The 27,303-nt window shown below is 39.2% G+C and overlaps 1 protein-coding gene across 4 annotated transcripts in view; it reads left to right on the top strand.

The window, feature by feature from the left end:
* khdrbs3 (KH domain containing, RNA binding, signal transduction associated 3) overlaps positions 1 to 26,763 on the top strand; it is a 72,253-nt gene extending 45,490 nt beyond the window's left edge. For 3 of the 4 annotated variants that reach the window (XM_023811769.1, XM_023811770.1, XM_072705771.1), the window contains 4 exons: positions 2,211 to 2,397; positions 8,348 to 8,430; positions 17,714 to 17,772; positions 21,796 to 24,412. In XM_023811769.1, coding sequence (XP_023667537.1) covers positions 2,211 to 2,397; positions 8,348 to 8,430; positions 17,714 to 17,772; positions 21,796 to 21,887 — 421 coding nt within the window. In that variant the 3' untranslated portion in view covers positions 21,888 to 24,412. Of the gene's footprint in view, positions 1 to 2,210; positions 2,398 to 8,347; positions 8,431 to 17,713; positions 17,773 to 21,795; positions 24,413 to 24,433; positions 24,477 to 25,706 lie in introns of those variants that run through there. The other variant, XR_002838260.2, reaches the window with a different exon arrangement.
* Positions 26,764 to 27,303: the final 540 nt, after the last annotated feature.

Raw genomic sequence — 27,303 nt, forward strand, 5'->3', positions numbered from 1 at the left:
ACCTATCGGTACAGTTACCTGAGCTCTCTGAAACATATTTATGGATACGGTCCCTGCTGACACAAAAGTTTCTGCCAGAAGGTGCCGCAGGGGCAGGGGCGGGGGCGGGGGCCTATGGGGGGTGGAACGCTTGAGTTTCTTATTTAGTATTATTAAACTTCAAAGCACTAAGTACCGCAGTTTTGAGGCATCAAGGTCCATGAATATTAAAGCAATAAGAAAAGAAATCAGTATCACCCTTGATGTCCTCTAAGATTCAGTACCGTGGAAAAATAGGACACTGACATGTGCATTTATATAACTGAAAATGAAAATTTTTGGCTTCTTAAATTGACTGAAAAAGAAAATGTGAGTAGAGAAGCAGGGTTTTTCTGTATTAAATTTGCATATTGTCATGGTATTAAAATCTCCCGCTTGCATAGACCAACACAGAAATGTTATTTAATCCTTAATTTACCTTTAAGTTCAGCTCATGAAGCTAAATTATCTTTAGTACAATACGTCTAGTGCAGTTAAGAAGAGATATGTCAGCTTTCTTATTTTGGGTTTCATATTTCTGGTTACATGATATTAAAATGAGCAGGTTTCTGAGTCCAGTATAAATAGGGCTCTTATTGAAGATATTTACTGTCTTACAATTATATACCTTTAGATTACAGTGTCCAGTTAAAACTACATTTCTCAGTGTACAAACATATACATAATATTAAACTGACCAACACAGTCATCAAAACCTGTGTATTTTACACAGTGATGGAAATAGCTGTGGTCACAAATTTCCAGTTGTTAAAGTTTCTAGAAAAGTTAGGCGAGGGTGAACGCTGAGAGGTAACGTTACAATTCACGAGGCAACATTACAATTCATGAAACATTTTAAAGGAAATGCAAGTACATAAAAAATATTTTATGCACACAAGGAGTAGCTAGCTGTATACTTCAAATGACACCATATATAAGCTGGTATGAACAGATTAATTAAAACTTAATTTAATTACCAGAATATGCATGTTTAACTTTACCGTTTACAGTATTGTCTATCACTGATTTAATTTAATGCGTTCTGATGATGGGGAAACAAGTATGTATTTAAATACTTGTTGAACTCTCAGTTTATATGATTTGTGTCACAGCTTCAGGGTGCTTTTAATTCATATGATTTGTCCTATACATACAGGACTCTTTCAGCTTATATGATTTGTGCCATACAAGATACTTTGGTTTTTTGTTGTACAACAGCAATACACATTTGTCTGAGATATATAGTCTGAGTAAATTGCTGCACTGCTCTCCTTTGTAAATTGCATTTGCAGCATGTATTTTGCTCTTATTAGAAGACTGGCAGGTTGTAGATTATACTGACTGGAAAGAAAAAACACGCTAATTAATGACAGTCTTCGCATTTGGAGAGATTTCTCCAGTCAGTGGCAATGCAAATTTACATCTGATCAGATTTAAACAATGCAAGCAAACAGTGCAAGCCTAGATTTTTGTTCCAGAACATCTGAAGAATTTCCACAGCTGACTGTCGGCGATAATCTCATTAATATTGGTTAATGGGGCACACATAATGCAGAAAATTGCATAATTGGAAGTTTTATGTGCGAGATTTTATAATTATGGGATTTATAAGAAAATTGTGGGATGATGCCTTTTCATGTAAACTCTATAGTTAAATATGGTTTATGTGTTATTTGTTTTTAATAGGTTGGCATTCACAATTTAAATAAAATAATGAGATAGTCCTAAACAGAGCTGCTGCTAAACACACATATTCCATCCTCTAGTTTGGCAATTCAACCCTGAGTTACCAGCCCCCTTTGTTTTCGGGAAGCCTTGCCAGCTAATCTGTGATCTCTCCCGAAATTAAACTCTGCTGTGTATTTCAGCTGAGTTTTAAGACCATTGTGTGATTTACATTGACTCTGTGTTTCGTCTACGGGGAGACTGCATCAAAATACACAAGCCCAAAATTGCTCTTTCGAAAGTAGCTAGACTTCTAATAAGCCAAGTCCTTCAACACAAATTGATTTAATTCCCTATGTTTTAAATTTATTTATCTGCAGGAAATACATAGATTAAGCAGGCAAATATTATCCAATTAAGTCATATAAACAAGTACAATGCAAATATAATGCAATTACTTCTCCTGAGATTGAATTACAAGCAAAATAGATTTGGCTTTCTGTTTGTTGACCATTACTGTGTCTCAGGAGTCGCGGAGGAGTGCCCCCTCCGCAGGCCGCAGTGCCGCGTGGGGCAGCACCCAGGGGGGCGCCATTGAGCCGCCCACCAACCGCCAGGGGCCGAGGAGTGCCGACGCAGAGGGCCCGAGGGGCACCCCCCACGGCTGGGTACCGCCCCCCACCGTCAATTGTACAGGAAACATACGGAGAATATGTGAGTAACCGTACTTACGATTCATGGTCATTCTTACATAGCTCCAAATCATGCAATACTTATTTAATCAGAGTAACAGGCGGTTTGACCTCGAGCCGAGCAATGCGCAGTATGACACTTCACCCACGTACGCAGTTAAGTATTATTTTATTGAAGCGATCCAGGTTAAATACTTAACTCAAGTGTCCTCTCCGCAGCCCCACCCACCTCATGGGACTCTGGCCTGGGGACTCTCATTTTTCGGTACATTTGAACTATACCTTGTGATATATATTGGCTTGCTTTGACTTGGCTGTAAAGTCAAACTGCAATAACAACAATATGTGTTTATTTACACTATAAGAGGATTTCAGGTAATCCCAAGCAATTGTCCTTCAGCCCATTCCCGTGACATTCCGTGTATTTCCATTATCAACAGGGGCATGCCGTGCCTGGTGCCCCCCCCCCCCTCCCCCCAGAATGCTCTCTGATCCCTGTCATCATCCTGTCAGGCTAAGCGTATTATTTAACTCAGCGGGATAACTTGACCGCTCTTGCATTACAGATGTTCCCCGCTCCCGTCATAAGCAGTCTTAGATAACTTGGTCGGAAAAATGAGGTCCCACCGACTATTAAAAATATGGGGGCGGAGGGTGGAGCTTAACTGATTTTGTTTTCTTCTCAGACGAGTTCACTGAAGCATCCCATGATTTGAAATAAAGCTTGCAATTCCGTCTAGGGGCAGCGACTTTGGCCCGATCTCTGTACACAGTGAGCAATTCACTGTGCAGTAAGCAGTCATCTGCCGCACAACACAGGTGCATAATTATATCACTCATAATTACAATATATTTCTTCGGTATTTCTGAGGCGTAAAGGAGAGATGCAGATGAAGTGGTGCGAGCAAATGTCTGCTGAAGCATCACGTTTTATATTTGCGTTATTTCGAAATCAGATATTATGTGTGTTTTAAGCTATCATCCAGTGGCAAGGCTAACAAAGGGCATTTTTCGTACATCTGTTCAATCCGTTGCCCCAATTGAAAGCAGTAAATATAAATACTGCCAAAGAATATAACATCACCAGCTTAAAAAAACACATTTGGCTCCTCAAGCACCTGTATATTTATAAGAAACTATATATATGGAATCTTACATATGATGCTAATATACAGTATAAGTATGAAGTCTGATAAATGGCATGTACCTCAATATCGAAGCAGGTGCCAGCTAGACAGTTGGCAGGAACACTGCATGCATTACGGACGTAGGGGTGAAGAGGTTCACCCCACCTGGAAATTGGCATGCCAGCCCATAGCTAACAGCATTTGACGGATTTATTCAAAGGTGGCGATTTGAACGTGAAGAGGTCATAGCTAATGCCTCCTAGACCAGCTGTTGCCCATCATTGTCACGGCTGTAAACTGCTCCCTGGACACCTGCACATCACCGGAGACGGCGGCGTCTGGCGAGCCATAAATCTGCGGCGGGGGCGAGCCCTCACCGAGAATCGAGATGCTTCCTCCCTCAGGACACTCTTAATTCCCGCCCCGATATTATTGCCGAAAAAAAAACGTCACACCAAATCAGTTTGTCACTAGGCGATGCCAAGGAATAAAAGCATTTTAATCCTTCCGTCGCAGACCAATTCATTTCCTTGTTTGTGGATGTGATTGGTTTCATTCCCCCACCCCCCATTTTTCACTACTAGCCCTCCCCTTGAGAGAGAAGCGGTGCTTTTCACCAAAGATCCTTCACTGAGCAGCACAAACGGCTCCCACCTTAATTACGTGCTCAGGAACGCATAGGAGGGGTGTAATGATGGCAGTGAGATATGCGCAGACTGGCTCTTTAAGACTAAAGCTGTGAGCAGGCATCCGGATCGTGCCTGCGCTGTGCCGCGGGCCCTCTGGTGCTGGGAGAGCGAGTGGTGCAAGGAACTCCCAGCAGCTGGGGTGCAGAGCTGCATGGGGTTAGACCTGCAGCAAGTGTGCAAGTCAAGGGTCAGGCAGGAAGCAACACTGGGATGTATAAGTAATGAATATCTTTCAGTGCTTGTGTGTTTATTGTGGCCTTTTGGAAATGTGATGCATAGATAGATAGATACTGTAGATAGATAGATGGGTGGACGGATGGATGGATGGAACATGACATTTTTATGGTTGGCATTCTCAATAAATAAATGTTAGTGTTGTGCTTGTAAGTGGCAAATTCAGTCACAGTCATATCTGAAATAGATTATAAGAGTAGCCATATCTGATTGCTGAAAATTACTAGGATGAAAATTTATAACAAACCGAAATGTGATTATATAGGGTAATTGACTGAGTGTTTTAATCTGCTCGCAGCGTAATTGGATTCAGATCTGTTTTGATGTATTGTACCCGACAGGTTCCTTTCTGTTGAAGACATGAGCAGCTGACGGAATGTTGGTTTTTCATTAAATTACCAAAAGAATGAACTACTTCTGTGAGTAAGATTAGTCATATTGCAGACCTCTATGCTACATGCTATGGCACTCAAAGTGCCATATCAAATATGACGAGAGGATGTCTGAAAGTCAGGGATGCCCCCAAGCACTGTGGTTTAAAAATAATAACAGTTTATCCATTATTGTAGTTTAGTAGCTTGATTCTCTTATCTGCTCCACAGAAACAAAATCTATCAGATAATATTTGCAATGCATTTCTTTCAAAAAAAAAAAAAGCTTTGAACCATAATGGTATTGCAGCAGCCAAACACACAAAGGTGTTGACATTTTTAAGGGGGTTTTAAGTTTTCCCACACTATGGGGCAGAGGGAAATAACCAAAGCACCAGCGTTTTATGGTCAGTGTGGGAAACACTGACTTTTGAGGGAAATCAACAGGTTCAGCAACAACTGGTTCAGCAACGTGTGGTCAAAGAATGAACTCGACTCCGAGACCAGTTTACATCAGAACAAATAAAACACAATCCTCAAAGTGGGAGGGGGGCACAGTCCTTAGATTGGTGTAAATGAAGTTTTATCAATGCCGGAGAACATTGAAATGACGTGTTGGGCCACAGTATCTTTGCATGAAATTACCCCTTAATGTTACTATTGTCATCTGAACATGCCGTGAATCAGTCGCCTCTGCTAATACTCACTGCCCGCCAGAGAACATCAGAGTTTTTTTAACTGCCAGGGTCTCAGACATATCAAGGCATGCAGATTACGCCTCAGTGCTTCAGACGTGTCCGAGCGGACAGTGAGATCTGTCCTCATTTATTAGCTTTTATTTCTACATTTTAATGACTTTAAATAGTATAAGTAATTATATTCCCATGAAGTGACATGACATGAAGGCAAGGAGAACATTAAGATAGATTAAATACCCTATAATACCCCACATATAATTATATTTTACTGATTATAATAATAATTTTCATTCAAGTTCACCAAAAATGTCTTGTATATATGTTCAGGAATACTGTATATACAAGCAGTAAGATTTGTCCAAAGCAGGATTATATAACAGCTTGTTAATGTGAATTTCAGACAAGAAAACTGTGCCAAGAGAACGCCTTGATTCAGGCCTGTAATGAAAGCACGGTTTTCACACAGAAGCGATTTGCCAGAAAGACAGCACACCAGTAAAGCTGACTTTATTTTTTTGTGTTATGAGCAGGGGCTGTGCGGAGGGCAGCCTGGGACTGACACTGGGCCCTCCGCAGTGAGCGTTTCAGGGGGCAGAGATGTCCGTTTCTCCTGCTAATGTAGCATCTCCGGTGATTTGTCGGATAGTGAAAAGGATTAACTGACTCTTTGCTGAATACGGGTTCAAACACGCACCTGATAAATTCAAATGTCCAGCAGTATTTTCAGAAACCAGTTTAAAGACACTACAGTCTGTACATGCGGGGCTGTGGTAACATTTGATGTATCATTGAAGTTTCGTTCTTTTACTTGTCATTCTGTGCATACGCATTTAATTAGGGTTTATCTGAAGCAATCAAATAAATTAAAATTGGTTTTAATCGATTAAAAACAAAATCTTATTAAATCTTTATTTTGATTATCAGATGGCGTTTTGTCCCATAACCTTGTACTGCATAAGCAATTAGAATTTGTATGGATGGATGGATGACATTTTGTGAATTGTAGACCCAATTCAGTTCTGTAACATATGATTCACTAGAGTCATTTGCATGTATTTTTACAGCTTATCTTTGTCTTCATATTATGAACCCTCACCTTCCTTGTTTGTGTCCTTGCAAAAATACTAGCCATTTAGGGCATGGACTTTAGCTCAGAAATTGCTGGACCAGGAGTCTTAATAGTAGGAGCAGAATCCAGGAGCAAGATACTTATCCTAAATTACTCCAGTGAAAATATTGGCTTTTATAAATGGAAAATAATAATATATGAATGGGTAATAATCAGCTAAGCAACAAAACACACGAGGCTGTGAAAAACACGACCTCAAAGGGCTACTGTACCCTTTAGAATATTCAGCGATACATTTTGCAGTTGTTTTGTGGTTTTCTCCTCGTTCCTTCTAAATAAATCCAGCCATCCTTCCATCCACATAACATGGTCAGAGTTGCCTAGAAGTCTATACCAGGCAGCACAGGGTACAAGTTTGGGGTACAGCCTGGACGGGATGCCAGTCTAATGCAGGGTGCATAAGTACTGGCAGGACCTGAAAAACCCACGTGACACCGGGAGAACCTCCCTACCCTGGATCCATGAGTACTAACCTCCTAATCACCATGTCACTCTATGTGATGCACATATATTGTAGACCCTGCCATTTTGCAGTTTCCTAGCTATACCCTAAGCTCTCCTAATGAGAAAAGCCCCTGCTATGTAGGACAGGTGTATTTTTTAATGATACATGTCACAAACATCACATTAACACGTTTCAAACCTAGCAGATGGAATTACTGGATAAATATATGCACAGTGTTGCAACGGAACTACGAACAGACGTCTCATTTCGCCTAAATGAGGTCGGACGCAGAATGGCATGCCTTTGACGCCTGACCTAAGGGGTTAAGCTGAAGAGCAAGCAGATGCTCATTCCTGTAGACATATGTAATAATGCCCAAGCATTGCATGGGAGATACCGGTCTGTCAGGCAATGAAGCATGTAAACGACATGATGAGATCAACACATTGACCCACATGTCAAACAGTAACAGTTTTTACACTCTTGTTGACAATGCACATAAGGGCTGGATATATTAACTGCAAACGAGCTCATATATAACTGCTTTAAGAACATAAGAACATAAGAACTATACAAACGAGAGGAGGCCATTCGGCCCATCGAGCTCGCTTGGGGAGAACTTAACTAATAGCTCAGAGTTGTTAAAATCTTATCTAGCTCTGATTTAAAGGAATCCAAGGATTCAGCTTGCACTACATTATCAGGAAGACTATTCCATACTCTGACTACACGCTGTGTAAAGAATGAAGTGCTTCCTTAAATCCAGTTTGAAATGTTTTCCCGCTGATTTCCACCTATGGCCACGAGTTCTTGTATTTGAACTAATGCTAAAGTAACTATTCGGTTGAACAGCATCCAAACCTGTTAGAATCTTATAGACCTGGATCATGTCCCCCCTCAGCCTCCTTTGCTTGAGGCTGAACAGATTTAGCTCAACTAACCTTTCCTCTTCTTAATCGTAATGTGTATTTTAGTAACATTTCATTGGAGTAGGCACCTAGTAGTACAGCCTTACTTATTGTATTAATTAATTAATTATGAATTAATTATTGTATTAATTAACTAGAAGCGAAGTGTTACTTGCATATTGATCACATTTTCGTTCATCATTAATCAGTCGTAAAGGTTCAGTTTCTCTATTTGTTCATGATTTGTACTTGAGTAGTTTTTCATTTATTTGTGCCCCCTTGAGTAAAGTGTCGTCCATGTTTTTAATTTTCAAAGTCTAAGTTGTTTTCTCCTGACTAATTAAGCCCCCAACCACCACCTTGTCTTCTAGGAATATGATGACGGCTATGGAACTGCATACGATGACCAGGGTTACGATGCTTATGACAACAACTACAGCAGCCAAGGACAGAAGTAAGTTCTGTTCACAAATCTACATACTTGAAGATTCAATGTATCTCAGTCATGTAGCATTTTCGATTTAATGTTCAATGTAAGTAGTTATTTAATAGCAAATCAGAAGTTTTTTTTTACTATTTTATATACAGTTATGTGTCACATTTTTATAAATTATATGTCCAGCTTTGTGTCAACTTTTGTTCGCATTTGGGACACAAGTGAATCTGGCCGTATCTCGATATTGTAGCTGCCCATCACAAAGGCCTATGCGTTACTGTATACGTGCAGTATTACAGCTTAGATATGGATGGTCATTATACCTCTGGCAGCGCTGCCTATTCTCCTGCACCTGTTACAATAAGTGACACATCCGGTAACGTCCTACTATGTCGCATCCAGGCGTCAACTCGATCCATGTATAATATTTACTACGAACCTCAGACATAACTCGACACAAGACTGTATAGTGCACATACACTCAGAAGCTTTTCCTGAGGTTTGAGAGCTCTATCCTTAATTTGAGGGGTTTTAATTATTAAGACTTTCTTCTAAGATGAAAGGCATGACTTGCATGTTCTTGGTGTTGCTTTAATTAATTGTCAGGTTAGGTATACAATTTCCTTTCAGCGAAATGTGGTACGTATAGACTTTGAGTACTTTCTTATAATTATACTAGGAACAATAGCCATTTTTATGTGAAAACCATTAGGAAGTCGGTGAAATAATTAAGACGTATTCTGAATCATAGTAATTGAACTTCTAATGGAAAAAATAGCATGGGGTATCAGTTGGGGTTGTAATATGAAACATGTGCCTTAATCACAAGTCAGTTGTTTGAATAGAGAACCAAAAGAAAAGGAAATTTAATTGAATCCCTTTTGATAACTATCACATCAACTCAAAGCCAGTTGGTATCTCAAGGAAACAATGGTAACCTTGCCACGCCTGAGCACATAATACCAATTTTTTTTAATAATCTTTCATCATTTTACGAACTTTTCTAATCATTTATAATGAGCGTGCTCACAGATTTAGCTAAGCAGTTCAAACCACAAGATGTGAGGGATAAGTCACTGTAATGTTTGAATGTATGACCATGATGTCTCTGGCTTAAATGGCGTCAGCATCTCAGGTCATGATGCAACCGAAGACCCATTTGAAGCCAAATACAGAATATTGATCTGGTGCAGAGAGCTATCGTCCTCCCCTGGTCACATCAGGTCAAAGGCTACACTTTAGCCTACCGCTGGCTGGCTCTCCGCCTTCGATTTAGCGTGCTTTTGCAATGACCTGGTTTTTGCCTGCACAGCTTCTTTCAGAGCAGGGCTGTGATTGTTACTGCACTTAAGATGTCAAAAAAAAATTGCATTAGCGGCAACTGCACACGCCCAGATGAATGTATTAGCCCATTCTGTCCTCTTTTTTGGAAGTGACGCTTGATGTATTCTTTTGTTGGCGATGTCAGAATCCGGTGGCGGGGGACCTGTGAGGGATTATGTCTCCACGATGGTGCATTGTGTTTCGGCCTATCTGAAAAGCTGCACTCTGCCCGTACACACCAAGGGCTGCCTCCTGCAGTATTGGCTGTTAGATGTGCAAACCATGTCGTGGAGCTCAAGCCCGGAGTGGCTGCCTGTGCTTTAAAAGTAGCATCTCAAATAAGCAGCGGCTTAAGGCGCAAGAAAAGTGTACTCCGTTGTGCATTAGAGATACCCAGAGGCCTTGTAGATTCAAAGAGGTCTCAGATCTGTAGCTGTTATCTGTATCTGGGGACTTTGCAACTAATGGGGAAAGTCTACATGGTTGTTCCTTCAGAGAATGTTTGTGGTTAATTCATGAATTTTGACTTTGATTTTTTGGTTGTTTCTTTTGCTTGTTTTATTTCTGATTGTTCAAACTGTGCTATATATTTAAATACATCAATTATTCTTTGTAGGCAGCATGAGGTTAAACCTCCAGTGATAGTCAATATATGAAGGCAGATTGAACAGATGCATTGATATAGATCTGTGTTTCCCTGGTCCTCTTGGACCCCCCCAGACGGTCCCCGTTTTTGCTCCCTCTCAGCCCATGGTAGGAGAAAAACAGGGACTGTCTAGGGGGTCCCCTGACGGCCAGGTTGAGAAACACTGATACATACTGGAACCATAGTGCTGCCGTAAGCTCTAGCTGCACAGTAACCAAAAAAATTACACCTTGAATGTCATAAAAGAATTAGAACACAACAGAATTAGGACCACCACAAGAGGATCAGAAGACAAGGCTTGTTTGGTCTCCATCAATCCACAGAAGATTAAACCAGGTTCAGCTTTGGCAAAAATCTGATCATTGGGAAACCGTTTGAAAGCAGTACAAAGGATGCATGATTTCTACAGCTCTGCTGTGGATACGAACTTTGAGAGATCATGTTATGGTCATCAATTTAATTCACTTGGTCAAAGAGGGAACTTTTTTTTGTCTCAAGCATCATTTGTCCATCCATGATCCAGGGGAATGTAAGACGATGTCTAACGAAGTCTACGGAAAGCAGAGCGAAACAAACTCCGAGAGTTCCCCGAGAATGACGTGACTCATAGCTTGGGCATAACATGCACAGCAATATGTCATTTCTGGAACATGAAATTACTGTCATGTTGTTTATTTTCCCCTGTTTACATCGTCAGAATCTACAGATCTAGTGGTTCATGGAACCCTTTTCCCTGAGAGCTACGCACGGCGGCAGCACGATGGGCGGCAGAGCTGTCAAGCGGAAAGTAGGCAGGGAAATCTCCCATTTCATTCGTCCATGGAGGCAGGGCCAACCACTGTGGAGCGCAATAACACCCACATAACACCATGACCTTGCCAACTCCTGGCATCATGTTGTTTGCAATGGATGTTTAAGGGGGGAGTTCAAATTCAAGCCCTTTAACAGTGCACATACCTCACAAAATCCATGCTACGTCTATCTCTCCATCTCCGCCTTTGACTGATCAGGTGCCCTATAATGGAGACTCACTGTCAACTCTGCGATCGCTGCCCTATGTGCAATCCAGGCCAGTGGAACCTCCACAGTAGGTGGACGCATTCATGTACGGCAAGAAGCAGCAACGGTCTGTTTAAAAATCGTTAAGGTATATAGCTAAGAGAAAAGAAAGAGTAAATGATGAAGCCTTAATTTTGATATTGGTGGAATTATGTACAGTAATTTCTGACGAAAAAAATGACAGACTGGCTAACGCTTAAAACAAAAATGGAGGAGAATTCCTCCTGATCTCTTACATTGATTCTCAAACCCGGTCCTCAGGAACTCCCAGACAATCCAGGTTTTTGCTCCCTCCCAGGTGTGGACTGTCTGGCAGGGAGCTGTGCAAGCCTGGCCTTATGCATCTGCTAACCTGCGGTGTGGGGGAACCCAATTTATTTTTGTCTAGTTCTTACAGCAGCATTTTGTTCTGTATGTTGGGCCCCAACAATGACTTTAACCCCCCTAAATTCAGCCCTGGTTGGGAGGGAACAAAAACATGGACTGTCTGAGAGTCACTGAGGACCGGGTTTGAGAAAAAAAACTGATTTATTATATATTACTGACATTTTTATGTGGGAAAGTGGTAAGACTCGGAAGATAAATGGAGAAGACGGGAAGTGAATCCTGTTCCTCGTGGGTCCCTGGAAAGGCCACACTCTGGTCAGCGTTCACACTTCTTTGTGATCCAAGTATTATTTCATCCTGACACCTGGGAGACTGCAGGCTTCTGATGTCCGTGTCTCTTTTCTGCAGTTTGCTCCTCATCCGACTCCCAATGTATCTTTAATATGTGTACAGCTGTCTTCTGATGTCGAGTTTTCAAAAGGGCATCCGCCTGAAATGGGCCTGTGTGCTTATCAGAAGAAAACATTTAAGCTCAACACAAAGTGACCTTTCCTCAATAAAAAAAGAACAGATTAAGGAAATAAACAAGCTCATGCTCGGAATTTGGAAATGTGCTATTTTTAAACCATCATTCTCAACAGTTGTGAAAACAGCACTAAAATATTTTCAAATGTCAGTATAATTATCTTTTTACAGAAACTCCTTGAAAATAAAACTTCACCTAATATTCTTGTGGCATCTGTTCATGTTAGGCCTAACAGCCCTAAAACAGGTAGATAGCATGGCCAACAGCTTATTTTAGAAATGTAAAATGCCCTGCGGGAAATAAACTGGAAAAATTAATTAAAAAGTAAAGGTGGGAAGGCTTCCAGATAATTACTGGGATATCTGGTACACATAATATAATACATGTTACATGTCATATAGCATGAGATGTATACATCCAACACAAAGGGGTGCAATTATAAATGCATAAATGATTGAAATTATACCACTTGTCACTCCTGCCCTTAGTTACGGTGTTGTTTAAATAGTCCCTTTATAATTCATGAATTATTTATGTTTAAAGTAGTTTTACTAACCATATATAATGTTTACTTTTATATATATTGTTTACCTCTTATATGCTTTAAAAATATTGAGTTGACTTGGGAAGTTAGTAATGTAATAGCCTGCAGTGTAAAAATTCATTGATTCTAATTGATATATCGATTGTTAAGACCACAATACTTTATACAATACTAATAATTTAACTGACTCAATAAACAAATATCGATTCATATCATTATACCATGATGATTTGCCAAAATGGTGCCAAAAAAATCTGTGCAAAAATCTCTCACAGAAAGCAATCTAGAGACTCACCTTAGTAAAGAGTAGAGACCAAAACGTTACGGTACATTTAATGCAGTTTAGCACACCTTGTTCCTACACTTTTAGAAAGAAAGCTATGCATATCCAGAAATAGATTTTTTGTTGTTAAATTATAAATACAAGACAAAGTGTTTCTTGTACAGACATTTTTTTGCATATGAGACATTTATGGCTGTTTTTTTTAACATATTCTCTTGTCAAAATAAAAAATCAAACATTTATTTTAAAGTATTTTGAATTCAAATAAACTCCACTAAAATTAGCTGAAGTTTCACTTTATAGAAAATATTGATCATGTATTACTGAGTCAAATTGAATTGTATCGTATAGCAGTAACATTTCAAATATCGTCAGATATCAAATCTCTGCCTTATAAAATCGAAATCGAATCATATCATGGCATACACCACTAGTCTGTGGTAAGAACATAAATTCTGGCTTTGCCGTGTACTGGATTAATCAGCATCCTTATGATATGCCTTCAGTATAATCCAAATACTGCAACAAATACTGCAAGTGCTGTCAAAATGCATTTTTTTTTATTCCCACATGCGTTTGTACAGTGAAAATGGGACATTTTGGAAAGCTGCATATATTTTCCAAGTTGTGCTCATCTACCCTCTTTCTAGCATCCCAGTTCGAATAAAGTGCACCATTCATCTTGGAATCAAAGCGGCTTCAGAAGGGACAGTCACAGAAGAAGGGCAATATATATATATATATATATATATATATATATATATATATATATAGACACACACACAGTCAAACCTCGGATTGCGAGTAACTTGGTTTGCGAGTGTTTTGCAAGATGAGCAAAATTTTTAAATAAATTTTAACTTGATAAACGAGCGAGGTCTTGCAATACGTGTATTATGTATACACGTTGTCTGCCGAGCGTCACGTGATCACAGCTGAGCCGTTGGTTCTTCTCTCTCTCTCTCTCTCACTGTGGGATTGTGGGTAATCATCTCCCATGCTCGGTCTCAGTCAGTGTCCCTCACCCATATCATCAAAATTTAGTAGAAAAACACCACGCGAATAAGGGCGTAGCAGTGCAAGCGATGAATCTGTTTAACGACAATGCGATGTCACGTTTTCGCAAAATCAAAAAGGAGGCAAAAGCAGCTGTCATTGGATAGGTTCCTTGTTAAAGTCGAGAGTTTCATTATTTCTAATGGGAAAATTCGCTTTGATATACGAGTGCTTTGGATTATGAGCACGTTTCCGGAACAAATTATGCTCGCAATCCGAGGTTTTACTGTGTGTGTGTGTGTATATATATACATATATATATATATATATATATATATATATATATATATACACACACACACACACAACTATATGTCGTCCTTTCTCAGGGAGTCCATTGTTGCAACCTGCAATTCAATTTTTTATTTTTTTTTGTCTGGGCATTTACATGACGGGGAACAATAAAACAATTTACAAAATTTACCAGGGCCCGAAGTTGGAATTGATGTGCGAATTGTTGAAAGTTGAGGCCAACAATACCGTTTGTCTCTGCAGCCTTCTTCTTCTCCTCATTTCTGAGGATATACCACTAAGGGATTGAGGAGCCACAGTAATATAAGAAAACACTGTCCGCCAGGGATGTGTAGCGCATCATTCAGACTTAACATTGCCATCTGTTTAACGGCACTGGGATAACGACGCGCATACTTAAAATCAGCCATTCATGGTTATGACAGATGTTGCGGAGACCTGCCAATCCTTGGGATGTGGGATCGGAATTCAACTCCAGATCGCGAGGCAAGGTTACCAATAGTGCTTATGTTTATTTTTCAAGGTCCAGGCCGACTGTTAAGGCAGATGATTATCCTCTTTGTCTTCACCAGCCGTGAGGCGAGGGAGGCACCGGACTGGGACATGTCTGGCTAATGAATGTCAAATCAAAGCTTGACCTATTTAGAAAGTCAGAGCGGTTTGGCAATTATGTCAGGGCCGCTCTTCTAATGGGATTTAAAACACGCCCAGCCGTCTAATGGACCGCTGGAGCACAAGGGCAGTGCTCCTATTGTTTGGTGCATGCACTGTAGCTGTAGATAACACTGATATCCATTGCACAGAGGAGTCTCTTTTATTATTTCCTCATAAATGATGAAAAAGCTATTACTTGCAATGTTTAAATATGACTGGCTGATGCATATTTAAAGCGTCTATTTTTAGAAAGCTGGAATTTTTAAAAGGTGTGAGCAGGCTTTGCCTTTGAAGTCAGCAGTAAAAATACAGAGTGTAATCATCAATTCTTCCTCATCATTAGCCATTGAATGTACTGCTGGAAGATCTCCTATGGGTCCTTTCACGGGTAGGTCCTGCGCTTGCATTGGTGGTCATCTGTGTTTCTTTGGCTAGTTAGCAGTAATTAGGACGGCAGTAGATCTGTTTGAGCGGGGAGCTCGTTTGCAGTTGGTCTCACCTGGAATCTCGTCCTCCTGGACGCTCCCAAGAAGCCTCTGACAAGGGTAATTGAGTAGAAAAGGACACAGGGTGAGGAGCTGAACAGGAATATTGACAAAGTGCCACGGTAGAAATTAGAAGTTTCTAACAGCATTTGGAGGTCTCTCATCCACTTGGATACATGGATTTATCAGCTCTCAAAGGTCCTGATCTCTACTTTATCGTCGGTCATTTGTTTTCGTCCTGGTTGCTAGCTCTGGGAACATTTTCCATAGCATGGTTCAAAAGTGAGGACATCTGGAATGTGGGCTTTTCAGTTCACTAATACAAGGTCAAGGAAATTCAAATAAAAAATTCCATATTGCCATTCCAATTTTCACAAGTGCTTCTCCAGCGTAATGGTGCAGCAACACAGTTTGTCCCAGGAGGGATAAGGCACAGGGCACGAAGCAGCATTTATGTCCTTTTTGATATTCATATAGTTACCAAAAAAGACTGCAGTGCTTCATCATATGTGACGGATATTTATATTTGAGCTTCCATCAGCTACATTGTTCTCCCAATACTGACAGTGAAAACTGGTCAGTTGAGGATAGATACTTCAATCTGGAATAACACAGGTATATGAAACAGGAGTAGTATAAGATATGGTAGAAAGCAGAGAAAAACAAGAAGAACACAACCTTCAACTTGTTCAAGTTCCTTTTCATATCACAAATAAACTGAAAGAATATCATTTTTGACACAACAGGCATTTAAGGAAAAATCAAATTGAATGAACTATGCTGATAGTAGCATGTCAAGTAATGGGAGACACGATGCTCTATTTAAAAAATAACAGCCGAGTGCTGGTCGCCGAACTGAGAATTCCGTTGCTATCTCCTCTGGAAATGGAAGCGGTCAGTCGGTGAGGCACATGCCCTGCTAGTTGCCGGCGCTCTGTGGGTTGCCCTGGAACTAAATTAGCAGCAAGCCTTTAAATGTGTTTTCTGCCAGCCTTAAAAGCCGGGAGAGGGAAAACACAGCGCTGTCGCAAGGAAGACTGACAGGTACAGGAAGCGGGGGCTCAGCTGTGATCGGCTGTGCGGGATTGATGACAGCCTTACAATAAATTACCACTCGGGCTTGAATGATAGCAGTAATGCTGAATGATGCCAGGGTAGAATTGTTTTTTCGGCATGCGACTAGCGACCCAGGCCAAAATGCTGAATAGCCTCCTTTATTTTTGATGAGGACTGGAATCACTCATATCTCCATATGTGGAATAGTGAGATAGAGATGCAATATTGTGGAATTATAGGAAAATATAACTTATATAGGAAGTGTCCAGCGGGAAGCCAGGGGAACCTCTATTCACACTAGCATGTTTCTGCAGTGAAAGTGGACCTTAAGTGTTGGCCCCATAGTTGCTGTAGTGTTCATTCACGGCAATACAGCATCATGGTTGACCTCCCCATCTTAAATGCAAGCCATTCAGCAATTGTTACTGTTTTTTGTTTTTTATTCATATATTTTTTGTTTGTTCGTTCATATTTGATTTTGCCCGCTTAGCTATTCACTGTCACCAAGTAATAAAATACTAGCTACAGAACATTATTTGGTAATCAGGATATTTTTTAAAAAATCATGTAAAATCCTGTGCCGATCAATCTGCCAGAGAACCCCCCCCCACCCCACCCCCATTATATATGACGTACTGTAAACCAGTCCACAGACATCAAAAGGTTCAGAAGCCCTAATGTACATGTCATCAAATATCCAACTATAAAATTATAATTATGGGAAATGGAATGCTACCTCATAATCCCACCCTATTACGCAACTTTGAATTTCTTTTTTTGTGTAATAATTGGCATTTTCTTTATAACTTCCTGTTACTGCTGTAAGTTGTCAATTGTAACAGTTAGGATATGTCGCATATAATGACATAGTACCTAATACTCATTGCTGATGCATTTCACAGGTTACAGTGTAGCCATGGCAGCACTGAGACTGGAGATGCACGTCTGTCATCGAGCATACATTCCTATAATTAATGCATTCATTAATGCATTCATAATTATGGATACTAATTTATTGCACATACATTAAATTTGGCTTCATCGTGGATATTGAGAATATTAAAAAAGGCATCCTTTCATCTCTCCACAGCTCAGAAGAGTATTATGAGTATGGCCACGGCATAAGCGACGAATCCTATGATTCATATGGTGAGTTCAATGTACATTTTCATGAAATAATGCTGTAACTCATTTCATGTTTAATGCACATTTGCAGCTCATTAATTCAGCAGTGCTTCTATTAACACCGTCATCACAGAGCCCACGCTACATTTTACTGTAATATTTTGCAAGGAGTGGTGCCTTTATTCTAAGTGCATCAAAGACTGCAGGGCTGTTTCGCTTTGTATTTATTTTAATGATGCAGCCACTCACCTTGTCTGAAGATAAGATTGTCGATACAGCCTTTAGAGCAGTTTCAATCTACTTCTGCTCTTGCTCCTTTAGGGATGGTCTTTGTTCACTTGACAGACCAATCCGTTCGGGCTTCTTCATTTTCTTCATTTTCCCTGGAGCCCACGGCTAACGTGCTTGGCTCAGCGCGTCAGGCTGCTTTGCACAGTTTGTGGCTGCACTTACAGTAAAGCCACACTAAGTGGTATCTGCCATGATGCTCACGGTTCCTTGTTTTATGGACACGTCTCTGCTCAGGGCATATGACAACAGTGTGGAGCCGTCTGTAGCAGTTCTGTGCTAGTGCATGCCGCATATTAGCAGGGCACATATGTGCTAATCTAAGGAAATGAAGTGAAGCTAATGAGCTAGTCTAGTTGGGTTCTAAGAAACAATTACATAAACTCTAGAAATTATGAGCTTTTAACAATCAGTATAGACTGTAGTGGTCCTCTTGTATATGTAATTATTGGATATGGGTTGCTGGGGGACTTTTATATGTTTTGAGAAAGACGGTGAGAAGTAAGACGTTTAAAATGTTGACAATTTCTGAGAGTCGAGTGTTTGTTCATTCATGTGGCATTAAACAGAAAATGACATGCAATTAAGCTCTGCTATCGTCTCTTGACTTCATCACACCCGGAATGTTGCAGAAGTGCAGGATTAGAAAGTACTCATTTTGAAAAGTCGGCCTAGTTCAGTTAATTCAAAATACATGTCAAATGTCCTAGTGTTAGAAATTCATTTTACCATTTTTCCACTGAAGAATAGAAAAAAACCCCAATAAAACAGGAACTTAAATGAAATAAATATTTATATTAGCACGTTGTCATCAGTACAAGCACAGCTGTAGGGGTCATCAGTTGCCCATTGGCCCTTAATACTGTGGTCTGTTTATTCCATTGGGTGCTGAACAGTCGTCTGGCATCTACTCTATGGAATTTTCAGCCATAACATGAGATTGCCCTTGACCTGAAAATTATCTCAACATGTGCACACTTTAGAAAGGTGAACACGTCAAACAAACAGTTGGCGAATCATTGTTCAACAGGGGCTGGGGGATAGAGTAGGCTCGTTAATGGGGAAGGAGAATTTAAAACATAGCACGCCTAATAGGGAGACACAGTGAGTGATAAGCTGTCTCCTATTTATGTTTCTGTCTTTGAATCTGTATATGGTTTCAGAAAAGGCAAACCTTATTCACTATATAAGCATGATATGAAGGCTTGAGACATGTGATTGACTGGAGTCCTGTTCACGGGGTCCCAGACCCTACCACAACCTGATTTGGTGTGCCCCTGGGTCAACAAGGGATGGGGTTGCATTTGACCTTTTTAACCAATCACAGTCTTCTTTGTATGACATCACCACTTTGGTCTGTTTTATTTCTCATTTTCAAACTCAAGGCTTCCAGGCTCTGGGGGGGCGCATGTGTCTCAGCAGGCTACATGTGTGTGTGTCTGTGATTGGAAGGTTGCTGGTCAAGCCTTGTTATTATTATTATACTTAAAGAAAGACAAGCCTTTACATTGTGAGCATGTTCCTATTTTTTGTATCTTTACAAAAGGCATACACAATAAAATAGGTATTTTACAAATCCACGCACCTTGCCACTAAACAAAGAACACAGGTTTTAGTTAATGTGGTGATGTCATACAATGAAGACTGTCATTGATTAACGAAGTGTCATATTCTAGAAAATCAGGACATGCCTGGACCCTAACCAGGAATAGCAGTTAGGGGATGGATTACAACAGTCATGCGTATCATTATTACTGATATCTTAAAATATAGAGAGCCTATCATTTTCATAAAGGCTGTATTAGACTTCACAGCACATATTTTTCCTTCCAGAGAGAAGTCAGTTTTGGGCAGTGCATGAGTAGTCATGAAACTGTCTTGGTTCCTTTACACTTTATTCAGCTGCTTATTTCGTCAATCTTTCTTAAGACTCGCCTTTAGTGATAAATGGCTGAATTAAGTTTCCCTGTCCCTACTACTCATTGAGATGGCATGTGCTAAAAGACATTTGCTTCAGTATTTGGCACACTCTCTATTATGAAAGAGACAAACCAAATATTTCTTCTTTGTTTCATGTTTGTAGCTAAGTCTCACCATGGGAAGTCATTAGCATTAAAATAGCATCAATAAAATATGTCAGATAGCTTGAAATCTTATTGAAGTGTGATCTCCAAAGCCACTGTACAAACGAATGTCTTGTTTCTTGTTTTATTTTCGTTTTTGCCTGCCACCCCAGGAAACCTCTGCGCTTTTCTCGCAACTTTGTAGCTAATTATTTATGGAATGATCCACACCAGCACAAGCAGCTAGCAGTCTTCCAGGAAAATGCTTCATGACAAAAACTTGAAAGCCAGTTGCTGCTTTCTTATTTCACTTTCTAAGTTTGTCGCTGAATAAATAGGGCGCTTCATTTTTTGAAGTGACAAGCCTGCACTGATGTTCTATGGTAAGGGAGGTCTAACCCCAGGGAGCATCAGAACAGGTGCCTCTAATTTATCCTTTCGCTTTAATGCATTGAGCTTCCGCGTTGCCATTATCAGAGTGCGCTGTAGGAAACAGGGTAGTTTGCAGCAACAAAATGCTGCATTGATAAATAATCATAATTAGTATAAACTAAACAGCTGCTCAAACTGCATAAAAAGTTATGCTTTTCCTCATAGGAACTAATACCGAGAGCTGTATTAGCCTAGGTAGCTGTAAGCAGAAATGGAGAACGGAACCGAAGTGATTGTTACACGAAAGCTGTGAGAAGGTTAGCATTACCAGAAACTAGAAGTAATTTAGCACCAGCTTTTTTCAAACATCTTGCACCAAGTGTGTGTACATTCTTGTTGTCGACATTGAATGGGAGGATGAGGACTGGTTTGCAAATGGACAGTGGAACATCTCCTTCCCTCAAGTCAACACTTGTGTTAGTAGTTCAAAAGAGCCCTGTGGTGTACAGGCAGTTCCCAGGCTAAGAACGCCTTAAAGACAACTTAAAGACACCCCACTTTGTGATACTCATGAAACCATTGTGCAGCTTCAATGGTTCATCAGCTTGAGGATATATACTATATATTAAGGCAAAGATTTGACTAACCTACAAATTTCACTGAAAGACAAACATAGAGAACAGAACTCATTCGTAACCCCGGAGCTGCCTGTAGAAGTTGATGTATAGTCCTGCATGAAAAGACAAGGTTATCTTGTTCAAATCTGCTATTCAAGTGACATTAAGTGAAAGGGTGACAGCCTTAATTAAAAACTATTGGTTATGGGCTTGCAACAAAAAAGCCTGTCTAGAAACAATAAAAGATATACTACTACTCAAACAGCCAGATGCAAGTTCCTGCTCCGGGGATGTATCTTGGTTGGCTGAAGATCAGACAAAGGAAACAATCAATGCAGGCACTTGCACATTGACAGTGATGGGCTTGAATGAATGCTGATTTTGGTTAATGGTGATTGTGACCTTTTCGCTGGGAGACACTAAACAGACTCTTTTCAAGTACCCTTTGATGTTCTTTTTCAATTAAATAAATAAACCTTTCCAGGTGGAAGACGGATAGTGCAGCTTGGTTGGAGTTTTTGATCTTGAACTAGTGATAATTGGTTTTGTGCTAATGTCATTCGAAATCCAAACAAATTATCAACGTGGCAAACTTAGAAGGAGTGCTTCAAAGGTGCCATGAGCTCTTGATGCAGTGCTCTCTCAGCTAGAAACCAAACAAAAGAACAATGCATTCTCCCATAGCCCCTCCATTCTTCTTCCACCAGGACAAGAGGAATGGACCAGCAGCAGACACAAAGCCATACCATCCAGAACTTCCAAGGGAGCATACAGGGACCAGCCGTACCCCAGATACTGAACTGCTACATCACAACATGTCCTGTGTTGTTCCAAATGATGGATTTTCTATCGAGGACACCCTTTCCTCCTTTTGGAATAAAATGAACAAAAACAAAGAAAAGAAAAAAAACTAACAGAGGTGGAAAAAGGAGATGGTGAAAAGACCATTATATAGTTGTAATGCCTGTTTAAAATGCTGTGGACACTATAACAGAGACCAATAACATACAGTATGTAATGACAGCTTCTTCTGGAAAACACAACTGTAAAATAGGTAAACTATCCATTCTTTATAAATTAGAATTTGAAGCCACTGAGCTTGTTATGTTAAATAGAAGGTTTTATTTCTTTAACATGTTAGTTGCTTTGTTTAATAGTTTATTTCTATTTATAATAGAGGGTTGGGGTAGCATAAGTAGTGTTTTGACTGGTATCAGCAATGTTCCTTGTAAATCTACCTTTGAACAACAAAGACAGGAGATCATGTTGCAAATATTGTTGTATTGTTCCTTTTTGTAACTGAGAGTATTTTAGTGTTAAAGGGCTTATAGAAGCATGTTGTGAAATCTTGTAGGATCCTTTTTTTTCTTCTTACGTACTCGTCTGGCCCGATCTGACATACCCGACATTGTATTTAATCGCAGCAGTGTTTCTTTTCATTTCATAAGCATTTCCTTAATAATCGAACCTCATCGTTTCTGACAGTAATACATGCTTCTAAAAGCATTGAGATGCTTGTTGAATATGATGGATATATTGATCATGTGTTCTCATTACCTCCAGAGACTAAAAGAATTCTCGTAACGAAAAGCCAATTTACTAAAACTTACCAAAACTTCAATACAGGACACTACAACTCTGTTTAAAGGAAATTAATAGAAAAAGACATATAATAATAATAATAATTAATAATAATAATTATTATTATAATAATATGAATAATATTAATAAGACAATAATGCAAATGTTTACATTGGGATATAAAAATAACCACAGTAATAAAGATAAGCCGGTGGCATTCTTTAAAGGGAGGTTTGTATTATTAAAATAATGAGCTTTTGTAAGCCCTTTAATTAATATTTTCATCTTGGTTGATAATAAATAAACTTTTTGAAAAAAAAATCCTTGTGTGAGAACGTAGTTGTATTTTTTGTATAAAAACAACATTAACAAACAGCTGAAAATATAATATCAGGCAGTTTTAACATCTGCAATTCCTATCTAGGCCAAATTCCAAGTTTAAACCCTTAAAATATAAATTTCATGGTGACGGCACAAAACTTTTTGTTAAAATAATAAAAAAAAAAAAATTGAAGTTAAAAATAACATTCTATCAACTTGAACCTGTCAAGCTTCTGATATGTATTACATAGATGTGAATGATTCAAGACACCCTGTCTAATTTACGTCAGCAGTTCCAATGGTAATAGTGTTCAAGAGATATTTTTAAGTGTGTAGCTGACAGGCCTCTGTGCTACAGTATACCTATAAAATTGCCTATACTATCAAATGTACTAAATATCCATAGATTCTTCCTTAATAACTAAATACTGTTACAATTATTAAAATAAAAAAACATGTCAAATATAATTTTCATCATTTATAATGCATTTTATCCAAACAGGTAATTACTAATCCTGTGTGCCTCTATTTTCAAGCAATATCACAATATAGCATTCAGTTTTATCACAATACTTCTCAGAACCCTTTTAATTCTAGTATTAGCCTTTGTATATAATAAGCCAGTTGAATGACTGGAAGGCCTGTTCAGCATATTGTAATTGATTAGCTAATCGGCATAACTGGTACATTTACAAATGTTCCCATCTTTGGCCTCTATCATTAGAGGCTGTTTGGCGACTTACTGAATGTAACGAATTAGATGGAGCATTTGTTTTTAAATTTCTATGTGTGTTCTGTGTGTGTCAGAAAATATATCTGCACAGAATAGAATTCTTAGAACAGTTAAGATTTGGAGTAAAATAAAAGCTTCATTCCGTTTGTAGATCTTTGTAGTATTTTTTTTCTTCACTGTTTCTGTTCTTACTTTTTTTCCTTTTGGTCAAGCAAGACTTTTTCAGTGTCTAAACAGAGTTAAAGAGAATCTAAATGATGTTCACCTTGCCTGAAAGTGGATGGGAGGAGCTAATTTATGCTCTCCAGCTGACAAGGTAAATAAACCAAATGGGCATTTTAATCATACCTAATATACCTTGACCCCCCCCAAAAGGAATAAACAAAAATGGGCATTTTAATCATACCTAATAGTCTAATAACATGCTTAAAAATGTTTTCTTAAACACTGTTAAATGTATGAAGATTTAAAATAGGTAGATAAGTAGTATTATTGCTTATTAGATTTACGCTATTAAAAATAGTGTTGCCATAAAAAATACATGATAAATAACTATAACACTTTAGTATTTTATACACAATAATTTCAAGACATTGATAACATGTTGTCGTTTAAATAAAGTGCCAGCATGCTGTCGTTTTGCAAATTCTGACATTATTTGAATTTTTAATTGTAGGTCAAAGGTTAAACTGTGTTGCCTTTCATTGCAGGATGCCCCAAAAAGACACCAAAAGGCTGAATTTCATTTGAAAGGTGAGTAAATGTCCTTATTAAATGGGCTCGGGAGGGCTGACCTTGATTCTATTACTGTATTTTCATAAAACCAGAATGACGATAATGGAGTTTAAGTGTAAATTCAGTTTATCATTATTGTTAATGCGCCATTTCCAAAGCTGACAGTGATATAGGCAACATTTAGCATGAAATTTACTGAAATGTAACAGGAAGCTCAGAACAGATGCTGTGTATTAAGACAGATACAATCCTGTCAAAGTCACGGTTTGTAATGTCAGCTACATGCCTTGCAATCTGTGGTGAGAGTTGAAAACGGCTGTCCACAAGCAATTTCTGAGCAGCTTCAGAGAACTTGAACAGATTTGCTGACAAGAATGGGCAAACATCACATGAAACCAGTGTCAAAAGCTAGTAGACACTTCCCAAAAAGACTTGAAACTGTAGTTACTGCCAAAGGTGCTTACAAGAAATAATAATGTCAAAGTCTTAATATAGAATATTTCAGATTTATTTAAAAAATATCCCCAGGCTTGGGGGGGCGGCATGGTCACGTGGCTGGTGTGGTCACCTCACACCTCTGGAAGGCAGGGTTTGACTCCCCGCTCCAGCTCCATGTGTGCGGAGTTTGCATGTTCTGCTTCTGTTCCCCTAATGTTCTCCAGCTCCCTGTGTGCGGAGTTTGCATGTTCTGCTTCTGTTCCCCTAATGTTCTCCTCATGGGGCTTCCTCCAGGTTCTCTGCCTTCCCCCACAGTCCAAAACATGCTAAGTTGAATTGGATTTGCCAAATCGTCTGTCTGTGTGTGTGTGTGTGTGTAAGTGGATTAGGTTTATAATGCATTGTGGGGACCAAATGTACCCAGAACGTGATACAAATTCGTTATTTTGACTTTATGGGGACCATTTTCCGGGTCCCCACAAAAATCTGTGAACGCAATCAAAAAACTAAAAATGCCAAAAGTCTTGTATTTAGTTTTGTTATTTATGGTTAAGTTTAGGGCTGGGTAGGGGTTAGGGTCATCATGCTGGGATTAGAGTTTTCCCCATAGAAGTGAATGGAGAGTCCCCACAAAGATACAATGTGTGCGTGTATGTGTGTGTGCCGTACAATGGGTTTGGAGCCCATCATTAACTTTATTGATCCCAGGGGGAAATTCTGGTGCATACAACAGCAAGAACACGGTGCACAGATGAGCATACATACAGTGGCAAACAGGGTCACTCCCTGCCTTGTGTTTGTTTTTTCCAGGATAGGCTCTGGACCCCTGCGACCCAGCACAGGACAAGCATTATGGAAGATGAATGAATTTTGTGATTTAAAACTCATCTATCCTTCTAAGCACATATTCTGGTCAGGGTTGCAGAAGGATGCTGGAACCAATCTTAGGCATGTAAAGCGTTACTTAATGTACTTCATTTTGAGGATTATTACTTTGAATTAAATTTTCACAGGGAGATAAATGTCCAACAATCATTTGTGTTATTCAGTAATAAGCATTGTTTTGCAATGCACTGTTTGCCAATGGCCTTCTGACGCATTCAGGGGGAGCAGACGGGCCCCTGTCATGTGACATGTGTCATGTGGCATGTGTCATGTGACATGTGTCATGTGACATGTGTCATGTGACATGTGTCATGTGACAGGGCATGTGACAGGGCATGTGTCAGCTCTGCTGCCAGCCTCATACTGAGCCCCCCTGGCCTGCTTTGCACCCCCCCTTGCTGTTTTGTGTAGGCACAGGAAATTAAATTACTTGAACTGCTTAATAGCTGACTAGTTTGAACCAATTTAAAATGTAATGAATGAATGTCTATTGGGATTCAGCGTATGATTATTTACTGATAAAACAAAATGTATCAGTTTAATCACATCTGATCTAGTGATTTTAACTGAATGTTTATCTTATAAGCAGGTCTATAATGGTCTATTTTACCTATTAGTAATATGGTTTTATCTATCTTCAGACGCCCTGTGAAGATTCATTTAATTGAAAGTGATCTATAAAAATTAGATTAAATAAATTTTTTTATTATTTTTCTCTTATTTAGGGTGTCTCGACTGTGCACAATGAACGTCAGTTTTTGAGGACATGCCAGTCCCTAATGGCTTTGAAGACATGTCCCAGTATTAAATCACAGTTGATTTTTTTTTTTTAGAGATGACACATTTTCTTCCACAGACCACAGGAAGATGAAAATATTTGTATTGGCCCATTGCTGATTCAGACATTCTAAAAGCGGGATAATGGCTGTCTGGAAATATATGTAAGTGATAAAATAAAGCTGAAAAAAAATGTAAACATTTTTCAGGAAGTGTTTTCTTCAATGAGGGATGTAACTTGAGTAGTTTTTTTCTGTAAAACAAATAAAATATGTAATTTATTTTGTTACATTTAAAATAAAACTGCCTGTTTGCCAACTGAGTGTTTTGTTTGCTTAAAGGAAAAAAAGTTTTTTATATATTGTCTCAAATGTAACACACCCTCTGGAGTAGAGTAAATTGTGCACCACAGAGTGTCACAGGACGATAAATAGCAAGGGAGGGGGAATATGTCCTTCATGAAAAACAGAACTTTGTTGATCTGATCCTGCCATTTGGAGCACCCCAAAACATGAATGGAAGCCCCATATTTTTAATGGCTCCTTAAAGCAAGGAGGGGGGGGGGCAGTATAAGAGAAGACTGATATGATGTCACATTTTTATGTGGAAATTAAATTGAACAAAGTAATGCAAGGAGTATTTGTGGGACCCCAGACTCCCCTACACAAGTATATTGGGTGAATTTCGATGGCATTTATTGATTATCCAAGTAACCCTTATTTAATGTTTTTTCACTCTGAGTCAC

This window comes from Paramormyrops kingsleyae, chromosome 23 (genome assembly GCF_048594095.1).
Source record: "Paramormyrops kingsleyae isolate MSU_618 chromosome 23, PKINGS_0.4, whole genome shotgun sequence".
Classification (NCBI taxonomy): Eukaryota; Metazoa; Chordata; class Actinopteri; order Osteoglossiformes; family Mormyridae; genus Paramormyrops; species Paramormyrops kingsleyae.